Source organism: Pleurodeles waltl, chromosome 3_1, assembly GCF_031143425.1.
Source record: "Pleurodeles waltl isolate 20211129_DDA chromosome 3_1, aPleWal1.hap1.20221129, whole genome shotgun sequence".
Lineage (NCBI taxonomy): Eukaryota > Metazoa > Chordata > Amphibia > Caudata > Salamandridae > Pleurodeles > Pleurodeles waltl.
The window spans coordinates 42,786,755-42,802,952 of record NC_090440.1 but is presented as its reverse complement, the minus strand read 5'-3'; the positions used below and the strand labels follow the sequence as shown (position 1 = coordinate 42,802,952).

Here is a 16,198-nt window from a genome sequence, read left to right as displayed (position 1 = left end):
CAGAGCCCACTGGGACGAGATGCAACATCTCATTGAACATCTGCCCAAGGACTTACAAAATAGGGCAAAACAAGTGGTTGAGGAGGGACAGACCATCTCCAACAATCAGATACGCTCCTCCATGGACGCTGCAGATACAGCTGCACGGACAATTAATACATCTGTAACTATCAGAAGGCATGCATGGCTCCAAACGTCTGGATTTAAACCAGAGATTCAACAAGCAGTTCTCAATATGCCTTTTAATGAAAAAAAACTGTTCGGTCCAGAAGTGGACACAGCGATTGAGAAACTCAAAAAAGATACGGACACTGCCAAAGCCATGGGCGCACTCTACTCCCCGCAGAGCAGAGGGAATTACAGCACATTCCGTAAAACGCCCTTTCGAGGGGGGTTTCGGGGTCAAAGCACACAAGCCAGCACCTCACAAGCCACACCGTCCAGTTACCAGGGACAGTATAGAGGAGGTTTTCGGGGACAATATAGAGGAGGGCAATTCCCTAGAAATAGAGGAAGATTTCAAAGCCCCAAAACCCCTACTACTAAACAGTGACTCACATGTCACTCACCCCCTCCACACAACACCAGTGGGGGGAAGAATAGGTCATTATTACAAAGCATGGGAGAAAATCACTACAGACACTTGGGTTCTAGCAATTATCCAACATGGTTATTGCATAGAATTTCTACAATTCCCTCCAAACATACCACCAAAAGCACAAAATTTAACAACACACCATTCCAATCTCCTGGAGATAGAAGTGCAGGCACTATTGCAAAAGAATGCAATCGAATTAGTGCCAAACACACAAATAAACACAGGAGTTTACTCACTGTACTTTCTGATACCAAAGAAGGACAAAACACTGAGACCTATCCTAGACCTCAGAGTAGTGAACACTTTCATCAAATCAGACCACTTCCACATGGTCACACTACAAGAAGTATTGCCATTGCTAAAACTACACGACTACATGGCAACTTTAGACCTCAAGGATGCTTATTTCCATATACCAATACACCCATCGCACAGGAAATACCTAAGGTTTGTATTCAAAGGAATACATTACCAATTCAAGGTACTGCCTTTCGGATTAACAACCGCACCAAGAGTCTTTACCAAATGTCTAGCGGTAGTCGCTGCACACATAAGAAGGCAGCAAATACATGTGTTCCCATATTTGGACGACTGGCTAATCAAGGCCCATTCGTTCATACAGTGCTCAAATCACACAAATCAGATCATACAAACCCTCTTCAAACTCGGGTTCACCGTCAACTTTACAAAATCCAACATTCTGCCGCGCAAGGTACAACAATACCTAGGAGCCATAATAGACACATCAAAGGGAGTAGCCACTCCAAGTCCACAAAGAATTCTAAATTTCAACACCATCATACAACGCATGTATCCAACACAAAAGATACAGGCAAAGATGGTATTACAACTCCTAGGCATGATGTCTTCATGCATAGCCATTGTCCCAAACGCAAGACTGCACATGAGGCCCTTACAACAATGCCTAGCATCACAGTGGTCTCAAGCACAGGGTCACCTTCTAGATCTGGTGTTAATAGACCGCCAAACTTACCTCTCGCTTCTGTGGTGGAACAACATAAATTTAAACAAGGGGCGGCCTTTCCAAGACCCAGTGCCACAATACGTAATAACAGATGCTTCCATGACAGGGTGGGGAGCACACCTCGATCAACACAGCATACAAGGACAATGGAACGTACATCAAACAAAACTGCATATCAATCACCTAGAACTTCTAGCAGTTTTTCAAGCACTAAAAGCTTTCCAACCAATAATAGTTCACAAATACATTCTCGTCAAAACAGACAACATGACAACAATGTATTATCTAAACAAGCAGGGGGGGACGCACTCCACGCAGTTAAGCCTGCTAGCACAAAAAATTTGGCATTGGGCAATTCACAACCAAATTCGCCTAATAGCACAGTTTATACCAGGGATCCAAAATCAACTTGCAGACAATCTCTCTCGAGATCATCAACAGGTCCACGAATGGGAAATTCACCCACAAATTCTGAACACTTATTTCAAACTCTGGGGAACACCTCAGATAGACTTGTTTGCGACAAGGGAGAACGCAAAATGCCAAAACTTCGCATCCAGATACCCACACAAACAATCCCAAGGCAATGCCCTATGGATGAACTGGTCAGGGATATTTGCTTACGCTTTTCCTCCTCTCCCTCTCCTTCCTTACCTGGTAAACAAACTCAGTCAAAGCAAACTCAAACTCATATTGATAGCACCAACTTGGGCAAGGCAACCCTGGTACACAACGCTGCTAGACCTATCAGTGGTACCCTGCATCAAATTGCCCAACAGGCCAGATCTGTTGACACAGCACAACCAAAAGATCAGACACCCAGATCCAGCATCGCTGAATCTAGCAATCTGGCTCCTGAAATCCTAGAATTCGGGCACTTACAACTTACCCAAGAATGTATGGAAGTCATAAAACAAGCCAGAAGGCCATCCACCAGGCACTGCTATGCAAGTAAATGGAAGAGGTTTGTTTGCTACTGCCATATTAATCAAATACAACCATTACACACAACTCCAGAACATGTAGTGGGTTACTTGCTTCACTTACAAAAATCTAACCTAGCTTTCTCTTCCATTAAAATACACCTTGCAGCAATATCTGCATACCTGCAGACTACCTATTCAACTTCCCTATATAAGATACCAGTCATTAAAGCATTCATGGAGGGCCTTAGGAGAATTATACCACCAAGAACACTACCTGTTCCTTCATGGAACCTAAATGTTGTCCTAACTAGACTTATGGGTCCACCTTTTGAACCCATGCACTCCTGCGACATACAGTTCCTAACCTGGAAGGTGGCATTTCTCATCGCCATTACTTCCCTAAGAAGAGTAAGCGAGATTCAGGCGTTTACAATACAGGAACCTTTTATACAACTACACAAAAATAAAGTCGTCCTAAGGACCAATCCTAAATTTTTGCCAAAGGTTATTTCACCGTTCCATCTAAATCAAACAGTGGAACTTCCAGTGTTCTTTCCACAGCCAGATACCGTAGCTGAAAGGGCACTACATACATTAGATGTCAAAAGAGCATTGATGTATTACATTGACAGAACAAAAAACATCAGAAAGACTAAACAACTCTTTATTGCATTTCAAAAACCTCATGCAGGAAACCCAATTTCAAAACAAGGTATAGCCAGATGGATAGTTAAATGCATCCAAATCTGCTACCTTAAAGCTAAACGACAGCTGCCCATTACACCAAGGGCACACTCAACCAGAAAGAAAGGTGCTACCATGGCCTTTCTAGGAAACATCCCAATGCAAGAAATATGTAAGGCAGCCACATGGTCTACGCCTCACACATTCACCAAGCACTACTGTGTAGACGTGTTATCCGCACAACAAGCCACAGTAGGTCAAGCTGTATTAAGAACATTATTTCAGACTACTTCCACTCCTACAGGCTGATCCACCGCTTTTGGGGAAATAACTGCTTACTAGTCTATGCAGAACATGCGTATCTACAGCGACAGATGCCATCGAACTGAAAATGTCACTTACCCAGTGTACATCTGTTCGTGGCATCAGTCGCAGTAGATTCGCATGTGCCCACCCGCCTCCCCGGGAGCCTGTAGCAGTTTGGAAGTTACCTTCAATTATTTATATATGTGTCATCTCAACCTTAAATAGGTGCATACTTAGTCACTCCATTGCATGGGCACTATTACTACAATTCAACTCCTACCTCACCCTCTGCGGGGAAAAACAATCGAAGATGGAGTTGACGCCCATGCGCAATGGAGACAAAAGGAGGAGTCACTCGGTCCCGTGACTCGAAAGACTTCTTCGAAGAAAAACAACTTGTAACACTCCGGCCCAACACCAGATGGCGAGCTATTGCAGAACATGCGAATCTACTGCGACTGATGCCACAAACAGATGTACACTGGGTAAGTGACATTTTCATTTTGAAGCACCTTTTTATCTTAACCCCTTTTCTGCATTTTGTAGCAGCCTATCTTATACTGTGTGTAATGCAAGTTTAAAATAATGACTTACATATTCACAGAGGTTTGTGTCCCAGGCTGGGACCTCATAGCACTAAACCTACACATCACTATTCTCCACTGTACCAACCATGATTCACAGCCAGATTTATCAAAGGATTGCATTGCCTCTGCGTCATACAGGGTAACGCAAGTGCAAGGCAATCCTTAAGTCAGATTTACTAAGCCGCACAAAGCCACATGGCGTTGCCCTGGGTGGCTTGGTAAACCAGGAGCAAAGCAAGACAAATAATGATAAATCTGGCCATTATTTCTGTGGCTCTCTGGTTACAGACACAGACCTCTACTGTACATTCACTAATAAAGGTTTCATAATGTACTATAGTTTATTTACCACTGCCCTTCTGCCACAGGGAACATGCTGAAGCCCTCTGCGGCACGCTATCGGACTACTTTCACTGCAATATCGCTAACATCTACAGCAACTTCGATTCCCAGCCCACTGACCTCGACAACCCTGCCCTTCCAACCAGGTCACCGGATGGAAGCAGCTATCCACTGAGGACACCCTCTCCATCATGACCTTGATCTACTCCGGATCCCCCGCGGACCCCTGCCTGCACTGCTTCCACAACCTAGGAAGAGAAGTAATTGGAGCCTCCCTTTCAGAACTCCTTAACACCTCCATCTCCACAGTCACCGTCCCTAGCGTCTAGAAGGATGCCGAGGTCAAGCCCCTTCTGAAAAAACCCTCAGCCGACTCCAACGAGCTAAAAAACTACCACCTACGACAACGTGGTCTACTCTGGAACCACGCAACAGCTTATTAACTGCATCCAGAACGCGGCGGCAAGACTCATCCTCGACCTGCCCAGAAGAACCAGCATCACTATACGCCTCAGGCCCTTTCAGTGGCTCCCCGTGCAGCAAAGATGCCTCTTCAAGCTCCTCATACACACTTACAAGGCCCTCCACAACGCCGGACCTGCCACCGACTGACCAGAGAACTCTGCTCAGCCTCACTCACCCAGGCCCATATCCCCCGCAAATGCTTCGGAGATTGCTCCTTCTTCCACCTTGCCGCCAGGTCCTGGAACGACCTCCTCCTCCATCTGCGCACCTCTCCTTCTCTGAAGGACTTCAGAAAGCAGCTCAAGACTTGGCTCTTCGACCGCTATCGCCACCCGGGTGAGGCCTGCAGCATTCCCACCAGCACCTGGAGACCCCCTGGGGTGACAAGCTCACACTCTACAAGACCCTTGATTGATTGGTCAGGAGTCAGCAGATGTCTGATGATTAGTGCTTGGAGCACAGGTCTCACATGATCAGGAGTCAGTAGATGTCTGATGATCAGTGCATAGAGCGCAGGTCTCACATGGTCAGGAGTCTAATGATCAGTGATTAGAGCGCAGGTCCCACTTAATCAGCTGTCAGCAAATAGCTGATTTTTCTTGGAGCTTGAATTACAAAGTTTGCAGATTGGGCAATGTTGCCATCTACTAGAGTTGAACTAGCCTTGTTAATATTGATTTCTGGGAATTTGTTTCGTAGAAAGTGATGGGGTTGGGTGAGAGTCACCAAATTAGAGTTCATTTAGCAGGGTCATGCAAGTTGCTCTGTATTTTGGGACCTTATTAGTAAGGAATTGCTTGGCATCAGAGCTGTTATGTTTTTTGAGGTTCACCTTCCGTGTGAAAATATTGTTCAGGCACAGTGTTTTTAGGTGTAGCTACTTGTTATCAGTGAATTGGTGTTTTCTTTCACCAGGCACTTTTAGTCTTTTGGTGAGAGGTTCCACCTAGAGGTTAAATAATATAGCGGCAGAAGTTTTGAAACTTGAGAACCTCCAGATATAGTGATGGATTTTGAGGACATGTTACTGAGGTAGGAAGGAGACTAGTTCCTGCCTTGGTCTTTGAGTCTGTTCTTTGTTCTTGTACTTGTACCAGCTGTGATCGTCCACAATGTTAAAAGCTGCCAAGAAATCTCACAGTTTTAAATGCCAGAAATCTCGTTCATCGAGATGTCTCTAGGGTATTGTCAAGGTAGCGGTGTTTGTGCTGAACTCCACTAGAAAGTGAGAAGCTTATTGACAGATTTGGTTAGGTGATTGGACAATTGGCATTCAGCGGCTTTTCTGGGCCGGACAGATTCATACTGTCTCGGTTGAGTTTATTGGTTCTAGATTTGTTTTTCGAGGAGAGGCATTCTTTTGCTTATTGTTAGAGAACTGGAGAAGGAGGCTTAATAAGAGAGAGAGAGATATATTTGTTAACAGAAGCCAGGCTGGCTCGAAAAGATGTAAACTGTCTTTTATGGTCCTAGCAGGATTTGTGTCTGGGTAAATTGATGGTGGCTTTCAGATGTCTCATCAGTTTAGAGAGTGTCCATCTATATATTTGTAAAGGTGGCCTTTGTTGCAGAGGATTTAAAATAAAAGATTCCCTCTTGCTCAGAGGAAGGACCGATTTTGTTTGTATGAATTTAATTTTGTTAATGAACAAATGTATAAACTCGGGAGGAGAGGTGGCCAATGAGAACAAGTAGTCCCTCAGCGGCTGCCAAATGTCCCTAGGCCTAGACCTCACCAGCTGTAGTGAGGCGTAAAGCTCGCTACTAGTGTCGCGGTACTTGAGACTGGCTAACCAGGAATGAACTCTAGGCGCATGTTTAGACCCCCATCGAATTACAACCTCCCGTTTAGCGAGCAGGAGCGAATGAGAGTTAAATTAATGTGTAATCCGAATCCACCTGCTGATCCAAATGCTCCATAAACAAGTAGACAAGTAAATAAAATCTGATGTGCATTACTTAAAAGAAAAAGGAGAGTTTTTCTGCAGATTTTGTGCATAAGTAATACTCCAAATCCTGCAGCAGTCCCGGGACTGTGTAGTGCATATACCTTGGGCCAGTGTGAGCAGTAAAAACTTATTCACAAATGTAGGAATGTGCATGAACTCTGGAAGAAGGGGTTGGCCTATGGGAGCAATTTAGTAATTGCCAACTCAAATTCCACCAGTTAGGAGCAATTCCCAAACGACCCATGTTAGGTGACCTTGACATCCTGCAGTAGGTATAACAAATGCAGTGGTTACCGAATGGGGTTTTACAGTTCAGAGTATGGTAATAGGAGAAGCCTTTCTGAAGGCAGTACCAAGTGGAATGCTAATGCACCTTAATTTTAAGGCAATAGGTAACACGTTTTATTTGTAAAAAGGTTTTCTTTCACGGCAAACATGTTTTATCGTGGTACCTAGTTCCATCTCCGTTTTGTTGGTTCTCTGCTTAAGGTTTGATGATGCACTGGTAAATTATGTGAAATGTGCTACAGAAGCCCAGCACTGATGGTGGAATGTGGTCTTAAGTTTTCACTGGTGTTTCATGGGCCTTATTAACATGCCTTTTTTTCTGTAGGGCCCTGCTGGCTGGAGGAGGCTTCTCCACATGGACCTATCGCCAGGGATATGATGTCAGCATTCCTGTATTCAGTCGGTTGTCTGCTGAGGTCACTCTGCCTGAGAGGGCTCCTGGGTAAGGATGCGTGAGTGATGTAATTACATCTCCTGAACAATTCATCATTGATGGGTTCTCCCCATCCCTGGGAGATGCGGGGCTGTCATCCAGATGCACAGTTTATATATCATGCCTGGTATTTACTCATAGCTGTTGGCAGGCAAGGCCATGTTTTAAGTTCTATTGTGGCACCTGCTACATACTCCCACCATCGGAACCCATCTGGTCCTACGCACAGAGTGCTGCTGAACCTTACTGCAATCACTGTTTTTACTTCTTGACAATTAATGACATATATTCTATCTGGATTCTTTCAGCTCTTCATGAGCAGGTTCCTGCTCTGCACAACCAAGGGCTCTGGTTACTGCTGTCAGCAGTCTCTCCTTTGCAATATCTCCCACCCTAAAGAGACACCCTTCCACCGCAGGACCCTCACCATAGCTAGAAACGAAGGGTAGGGCAGTGGGCCTCCTCATTGGATTGGCCAAGGCTTCAGAAGGCAATAAAATCCAACTCCCTCCCTCCTAAATCGCACACAGTTCAGATGCTGAACAGCGCATGTCCGTTGTGAAAATGACCGCATGCCCACTAGTCCAAATAGCTGTTCTCCATCCTCATGGGCATCTAGTTGTAGGGTGTTGATGGCCATCATAGGTGTATTTCTTCTGCCACAAATACTATAGAGTTTTGTGTGTCATTTTCTTATTACTCCCCCACTGATTCCACTCTGATACTTTCAGCATCTAGTCATTTACTTGCTCCTTAATAACTAGTCTCCTCTGAATGCTTCTTTTCACACTCTTCACATCTACTTTTCACCTCCTTCTCACATTTGTCTTATTCTTTCTTGCCTTCCTCCACTGTCATTGTCCTCAGTAGTTTCTTTTTCTTTCTTACACATCAGCTGCACTTCTTCACTCCATAACCTTTTTCGGTCTCGCCTACCAGTCAGTTGGTTACCATAGCGTGGGTACCTTAAAAGTCTGCCCATTGCTTGCCATTGGTTGGCTTAATTGTCAATCCTGTTCTTGCTTTAATTTGATAGCTTGTCTTCCTATATTTTTTCCATTTCAAATTGCTTTAATTATTCTTCCCTCCCCCTCCAACCGCTACTGTCCCCGCCCACTCTCTGTTGCTCCCCGCACGCTACTCTGTTGCTCCCCTATTCCTTACTGTCAATAAGAAGAAAAAAAATAGTGGCGGGCCTAGCAGCTGTTGTTTGCCACTGGGCTGATCCCCTTTAAAAAAAATTTTTTTTTTTAAAAACCCACAAAAAAACTGTTTTACGTGGGTAATAACATTTTTTTATTTACCACCACAAGCGACTTCCTTTATCTTAAATCGGTAAATAAAAAACACTAATGTTCACGCCAATCATTTGGCGCACTCGTATGTCATCACACTTGCATTCTTCTTCTGAATGACGTGCACATGTGTTGCAAGTCACCATACTGTTTTTTTATGATGCTCACAGCATTAACAGAAAGCATTTGGCTTTTTACTGATCCTGTTCTGCACCGGCAGAAAGCATTGGCAAAGCTACAAACAAAGGGTGATTCGGGAGTTCTGGTGCTAACTTATACAGTACACTTTCTTTTCAAATTACAGTGCTGTGCTTAAAATGGGGGATGTCCACCCGGTATCCCCAAGAAAACCCTAAGATTTCATGAACAACAACAAAACCTCAAGCACACGCAAGCTGAATACACAATTGGGACATTATTCTTCAGATGTCAAAGTTCATTATTATCAAAAGTTCAGTCTTTATTAGACCAGTTTTGTCTATTGTGCGTCTTTTCCCACGACTTCATCAGGTCTAAAACAAAACAGAAAGCCTCCATTTTACATAGGCCAGACACGTCTTCAGCGTACTAAACGTAATATGCTTTCACCTCATGCCAGAATCAAACTTGTAGTCTAGTGGAAACCCATGCCCCAGTAAATTTCCAAACATAATTCAGTGCCTAAGAAACGGTCTACACACTGGAGAACACCCAATTTATAGTTCATACGAGAGAACACAAGTAAAAACACACAACACTATTTCATATGTAATGTATCAGATGTGTCTCAGACCCATTAGCAGTAAGTGTGGGAACACCATACATATGGATAATCACAATAATATGTACATAAGTATACACGTATAGCCCCTTGTGCCACATGCCAGTTACTCCTCCATCTCATTTAAAGCCTCTGTATGCTCATAGCTAAAATCCAATTAGTACCAGTGCTGGTACACCAACTACCTGGTTTATGTGGCACAAATCTGAAAGTGAAATGGCACACGTCAGCGTGCACACCAAAGTAAAGCTTCACTTAATACTCCCCAAATGCCAAGCACCAGAATACTCTGGCAAATACCGTTCATGTGTCTCTGTAAGTGAAGTAAAAAGCACATTATTATCTCAAATTATACTACAGATACCGTCTACATGTTAAACCAAAATATGAGGCTCCTACCTCCTGACCGGGCAGCTGCCATGAGTCTGATACAGTATTCAAGCAATCCGTTTGAATAGTAACACGGTTCCTGTAAAAAAAAAAAAAAAAAAACAGAAAAGCTCAGCACACATATAAGTGGGGCATGGAACAGCTCTGCTCCTCCTATCCTGGCAAGATGGCCTCTCCCAACTACTGTCTGAGCCCTTGCCTCCGTCCCCCGTATTCACCGCTCCACCACCGGAGGAAGATCCTTCTCCTACCTCGCCGCCAAGACCTGGAACACCCTGCCGCTCCAACTACCCCAGAACCAAGACCTCCCAGCCTTCAGAAAACGCCTCAAGACATGGCTTTTCGATAACTCTCTCTTCCCTCCCCCCCCCCCGCGCCTTGAGACCCTAACGGGTGAGTAGCACGCTTTATAAATGGTTTGATTGATTGAATACGCATTCATGATGGGTAGCAATTAACAGGCCCAGGCAGCTGGAAACTCCTAGAAGGCCTCAGAATGTTTAGAGCATAAATATGACCATTTTCTAAAACTGGCATTCTCAAAATTGTAATCTAAAATCTGAATGTACCATTAAAGAGGATTTTAAATTGCATTGAATTTGAGTTAAAACGTGACATTTCTACCTGCTCCCAATCAAAAGTTAGTACTCATTAAATATAATTAGGTAACCCAGTGATATCCTATGGGAGAGGTAGGTCTTAAAGTAGTGAAAAACGAATTTATGATACCAGGATATGTAAAAGTCAAATACAGTGGCGTATATGTATTAAAAAGAAGGGTTAGGCTTGGCAAAAGGTTTATTTTGCCAGGTCGAATTGACAATTTACAACTGCACTACATGCTGCAATGTCAGACCTGAGACCTGTTTTAAAAAGCTATGTTTATTGGGTTACACAATGAGTGCTGCTGCCCACTAGTAGCCCTTAATTTGCAGGCCCTGGATACCCGTGGTACAGACTGACTTAAAGTAAAATGAATGTGCCAATCAGATGTAAACCCATGCTACCATGTTTTGGGGCAAGACCACAAGCACTTTAGCACTGGCTAGCAGTGATAAAGTGCACAGTCCTAAAAGCCAACTTAAACGGGTTCAGAAAACAGGAGAGGTGAAGGGAAACAGTTTGGAAGTGATCCTGTATACAGGGTCAAGTCCAACACTGGACATACACCTAGCAAGTAAGTTGGCAGTAACTACCCAAACCCTGGAGCACAGAGTTTTTCGATCACCACTGATGTGGCACCATTGGAATCTGTTGGAGAAATCTTGGACTACTGGCTGGATGATTTTGATCCAAGTTTATGCCACAGCACCAGACACTAGTTGCATATTCCATCAGTCAGTTCCGTGACCGATTCTGGGAAGTTGTGACACTTTTGCCATGGCCTTTGTTGTCAGGTGCTGGCAGGACAGAGGGGTTGGAGCTGGGAGTCATTGGTAAGAAGAGACCTTAAAGAAGGGTACAAAAGATAATAAAACTCATAAAATAACAAATATGTGTTTTAAATGTATGCAGCATTGATTGTCAAAGTCTGCCATATTGATTTTGGTTCCCCTCCTAATAACTGCGCTTGTGCGTACCCTTATCTTAAGGCGGTAGGGGGATTGAGCACCCCTACTGGGAATTATGATAGCATCGTCTTGGGTCAGGCAAGGCACCAAGAATTTCTTTTTTAATTGTTGAGTTCAGCTACTTGCTTTTTTCAGTCAAATACAGCAGATGTTAAGTCTTAGTTTAAAGAAGGACAGCAGCGACGAGCATCAACCTATATAAAGTTTCTTAGGGATTGGTGGCCTTGTTAAGTTTCTCATTACATTTTTTAAAACAAAACCTGAATGCATGTTCATCCTGTTAGAGATAAGTCTGAACGTACCCCTGTTTCTTTCCAGCACCCGCAAGTATTTCCTCCTGTCGTCCCAGACAGCCTTGCATCCTGAGTATCGGTCTGACCTGGAGGCACTTCAGGCCGAGCACGGAGACTCTGTCATGATCCTTGACAAGTGCTCCAACCTGTCTGATGGCGTCTCATCTCTACGCAAACGCTGTGTCAAGAACCAAGTCTTTGACTACCCCCAGGTGCTACAGGTAAGGGATGCTAATACACCTGTGCATCTTCGATGTGTGCCCTTTTTGAATTGGTGGGAGGTGTTTTGGCCTAAATACTTAACCGAGAGGTACCCTCTCAGTGCAGAGATACTAACTCAATGAAGATTCCAGGAGCTGAATACATCCAGGCTATTAAAGGATGGGCTGGATTCAAGGGAGAAGGGGTGCTTGGTGCAAGCAGATTAACTCAGGTGTGGCTTCCAGGAGCTGTACACACCCAGGCAGAGTAGGCATCTAAGAGTTTCTCATTTCCACTGTGATGAAGTTGCTTGATGGTGATCTATTGTCTTTTAGGTTAAAAAATATTCACTCGGGTGAAAAGTAGAAATGTCACAGAGTCCTTAGAGGGATAAGTGACCTTAATGTTGGCTATATTCTGCCAGTAGAAAAAAATGAATTGACTAAAACATGCTAAAGATGGTGAACATGAAGAATGTTTCTTTTGTTTGTCTTCTATTTCTTTGGTATCAAAAATGTCTGAATTGTATATTAAAAGATAATGCATACACCTGTCGTTATGAAGAAGGTGGATTATTAGATGAAAAGTAACAAACGTATAGTGTGGGGCCACTAAAGTTTGGGATTGTTAAAGTTAAAAAGTTATTGTAAAAGTACATTTTATTTTGAAGTCTATACATTTTACGTTGGGAACAATATTCATATTTTTCTTTCAAAATAAATGAAAATAAGTTTGACCTAGACATCGTATTGAAAAGTAATACTGCTGATTTTGGTATCAAAGTGGAATTTCCACAGTGTAATGCAATACTTTCGAAGTTAACAACAATAATAGTAAGCTTAAAAATATATAGGTATTGTTATTAATTTGTGATATTAAAAAAAAAAAAATATCTGCCTTCTGCCCACCCACTAAATGGAAAAATCCACCCTCAGCAATCAAAGGTTGTCTGAGAAGAGGAAATAGGTAAATATTAATAGTTGCCTGCAAGAAGCAAAGAAAGGTTGTTGCATAACAGTACAAAATAAATTCAGAAAATAGACAAGAGCTATCAGCGATTTCCAACTTTTGGGATTAATCGTGTAGCTGTTAGCCGTGCCTCTGGAAGAACAATCCAAAGTTCAAGTACAAGATATTGTTCTTGGTGGGTGAAGACTGAGAACTTGGTATTTATCAGCAAATCCACAGCCTTCTCCTTTTAAGAATTTATTCATCAAGAAATCCACATCCTTCTCCAAATACATAGGAGCTTCCAATGTTTTTTGAAATGATGCTAAAGCAGGACTAATTTAAATCTAAGGAAACGTATAGCCAGTAGAGAAACAGAGATAGGGAGCGACAGTGAGGTTATACAGTCTCTTTTATAGCACATGCGTAAAACACCTGTGGAAGTGTGGTGTGTGCATGTGCGTTTGGTTATTGCTTTTCAAAGCAGGCGTTGATGAATCTGGAAAAATGGGGCGAGCAGCAGCAAAACGCATACAGGACCCGGGAGTAAAATATGCTGCGTGTTAATGCCGCCCGTTGAACCTGTGGCTTGGGTAGTAAGTTTGGGTTTGGTCACCTGTCCCGCAGCTACTTGGATTGCGTTGGTCAGCCTTTGGGCATTATTTATTGGAATGCTTCATTAGCTGCAGAGTGCACTGGTACGGTCTGTAGCAGGTGCTCAAACTCTTTTCCTGCTGCAGGGTATAGACCAGTGACCACCTGTGCTACGGCAGCCACCATATGCGAACATCACACAAGCATTCTGGTGAACCTCTTCGCCACCTGTTGTTGGATCTCGCTAAAACTGTTTTCTGGAAATCCGTTCATAGTGAGGCCACCAAGGTACACCTTAGGCATTAAGGTGAGAGTTTTAATTAGCAGATTATGTTGAAACACCCAGGTCAGTAGGGGGATTGAGAACTCCTATTGGGAATTATATTGTAGTATCTTCTTGGTCTGGGCAAGGCACCAAGAATTTGTCCTTTTCAATTTTTTTAGCTCAGCTCCTTGCTTTTTTCAGTCAAATACAGCAGATGTGCAGACTTAGTTTAAAGAAAGACAGCAATGATGAACACCAAGCTGTATAACATTCCTTGGCGGATCCTGAACCCCGCTGAAGGACATGGTGCAGGCACGAGCAGTGTGCGAGTAACTTTGAAAGTTGGCTATAGATGTTAAGACTTGTAGAGAACTGTTAGGTCTTCGAGCAAAAGCTGGAGCCCAACGTTCAACGATTCAGCATCCGCTGAGGGATATGGTCCCTGTTCCTCTAAAGAGAAGTAACTGGTTTAGTGTGGTGTGGGACTCTGGTGTATTGGGGGTACATCCGGAGCATGTCTGTCTTCTTATTTCTTTAGTATATTTTGTGACTATGTGGATATTTTCTAGAAAGAACAGCGCGGACTAAGATGCGGATGGGTTGTTCTGCAATCTGCTGCTTTGAACACTGACGAGTGGGGGCAAGATCAGGTGGGCACATTGCACTTAGTGAAGCAGAGATTGTTTGAGAGGCCTGACATGATGAAAAGGAGATTTGAAAGACTGTAGTTGGGGTGTAGCTGTCATTTAGTCTCTCAACTAGCAGATCCTGTGTTGGCCTCCCCAGTGCACAAGTACATTTAAGGACGGAGAATAGAAGTGCCTTGGCCCTTATGTTCTGTAGCATTTCCTAGCACAAGGGTTCCTTAGTGCTCTCCTGCACTCGCTCCCCTGCACTCTCTCCCCTGCATCAGCGGCAGAATCTTTCTGAGTTGTGTGGGGGTGTTTTTTATGTTTTGGAGCAGTAGAGCGATTTTACAATTTTCTTCATGAATGCATATTTTCATCAGGAGTCGTAGTAAGTAGGACAGTACGGTTAGGTGATGGCTGGTTGAGACCAGATTTCATAATCCAAGATGTGATGGGAGATCTTTGTGAACATGTAATTGGCAGCAGGTGATGGAGTTGGTTTTTACATTCTATTTTACACTTTGTTTCTTACAGTTCGTTCTGCATTTACACATGTACAATTCCAAGCATATTGAGATGTAGTGGTTCGTCCAGAATCACAATATTTTTGGTCAAATTCAGCTTCTGGGATTAGATCCAGGGTATGTTGTTTGCAAGGTCAGTAATCTAACATCAAACCAAAGCTTCTGTACTGTACTGTATATCAATAACTGGCCAGTGACTGCTTCTGCATTTATGACGGAACCCAGTTCATCTTCGAGGGATTGTGGAGAAGGAGCATCCTGGTGCCCTTTAACCACCTGAAGGGCAGTGCCCTACAGCATTTGTGTACTGCTTTTTTTCCATGAGGCACCCATCTGGCAGGCCTAGCTGTGAATTAGTGATGGCCTTATAGAGACAGTACTAGCTGGTTCTTTCTTCAGAACTTGTGGACATTTAATCCTTGAGCACAGGACAGTCTGTTTTCCACAACTTAAAGGCGCTGATAAATGAATGAACTGACACCAAATTGCAATTAACTAAATTCTGGTACCACACCGCTGACATCCTTTGAGGTAGACCTGGACATGTGGGTCTTCATGCCATCTTGATATCCTTTAGTGAATGTCCCTGTTGCAGTCAGGAGGCAAAGCCTCTTCAATGTCCGCAGTGAGGTTTAAGCCAGGGCTTTGTAAGACTTTGATCTAACCAACTGACTAAAAATAGAAGTTGAGAGAAAATTCGGATGCGGCCTGCAGCCATGGCTGCTTGTGAATGTGTCTCCTGGGCTCAAAGTATGGAAACTTCCCATAGACATCCCTGCCTCAGGCAAGGAACACATCCACAAGCGGACACAGTGGGAGGAAGAACACACAGGGCAGTCTGCGCTGCGGCCAGCAGTCAAATTTGTTTCTGTTAGCTAGATGGCTCTTTACTATTGAAGTAATGTAAGGGGAGTGACTGGGACCGTTCTTCCAGCGGTACTGTCTGCTTGTACATTTTTGTATTGTCCTGCTTCCATTTATATAGTACTTCATGCCCATCACCGGGGTCCAGAGTAGATTTGCTGCTGAGTAGCGAGCTTCTGCGTGGCAGTGTATGGATGGCAGACGGTGTCTGTCGTGTCACCTATGTGACTAGTGTTTCGATGTTTGGTGTGAGGACCAGTGAAAGCTAGGATGCTTGACCCCTAGATGCTATTACATGGAT

At 43.7% G+C, this 16,198-nt stretch overlaps 1 protein-coding gene across 1 annotated transcript in view; it reads left to right on the top strand.

Moving 5' to 3' along the window:
- EXT2 (exostosin glycosyltransferase 2) overlaps positions 1 to 16,198 on the top strand; it is a 324,143-nt gene that overhangs the window by 101,430 nt on the left and 206,515 nt on the right. The window contains exons 4-5 of the mRNA XM_069221798.1: positions 7,456 to 7,572; positions 11,898 to 12,093. Of these exons, the coding sequence (XP_069077899.1) occupies positions 7,456 to 7,572; positions 11,898 to 12,093 (313 nt within the window). The remainder of the gene's footprint in view (positions 1 to 7,455; positions 7,573 to 11,897; positions 12,094 to 16,198) is intronic.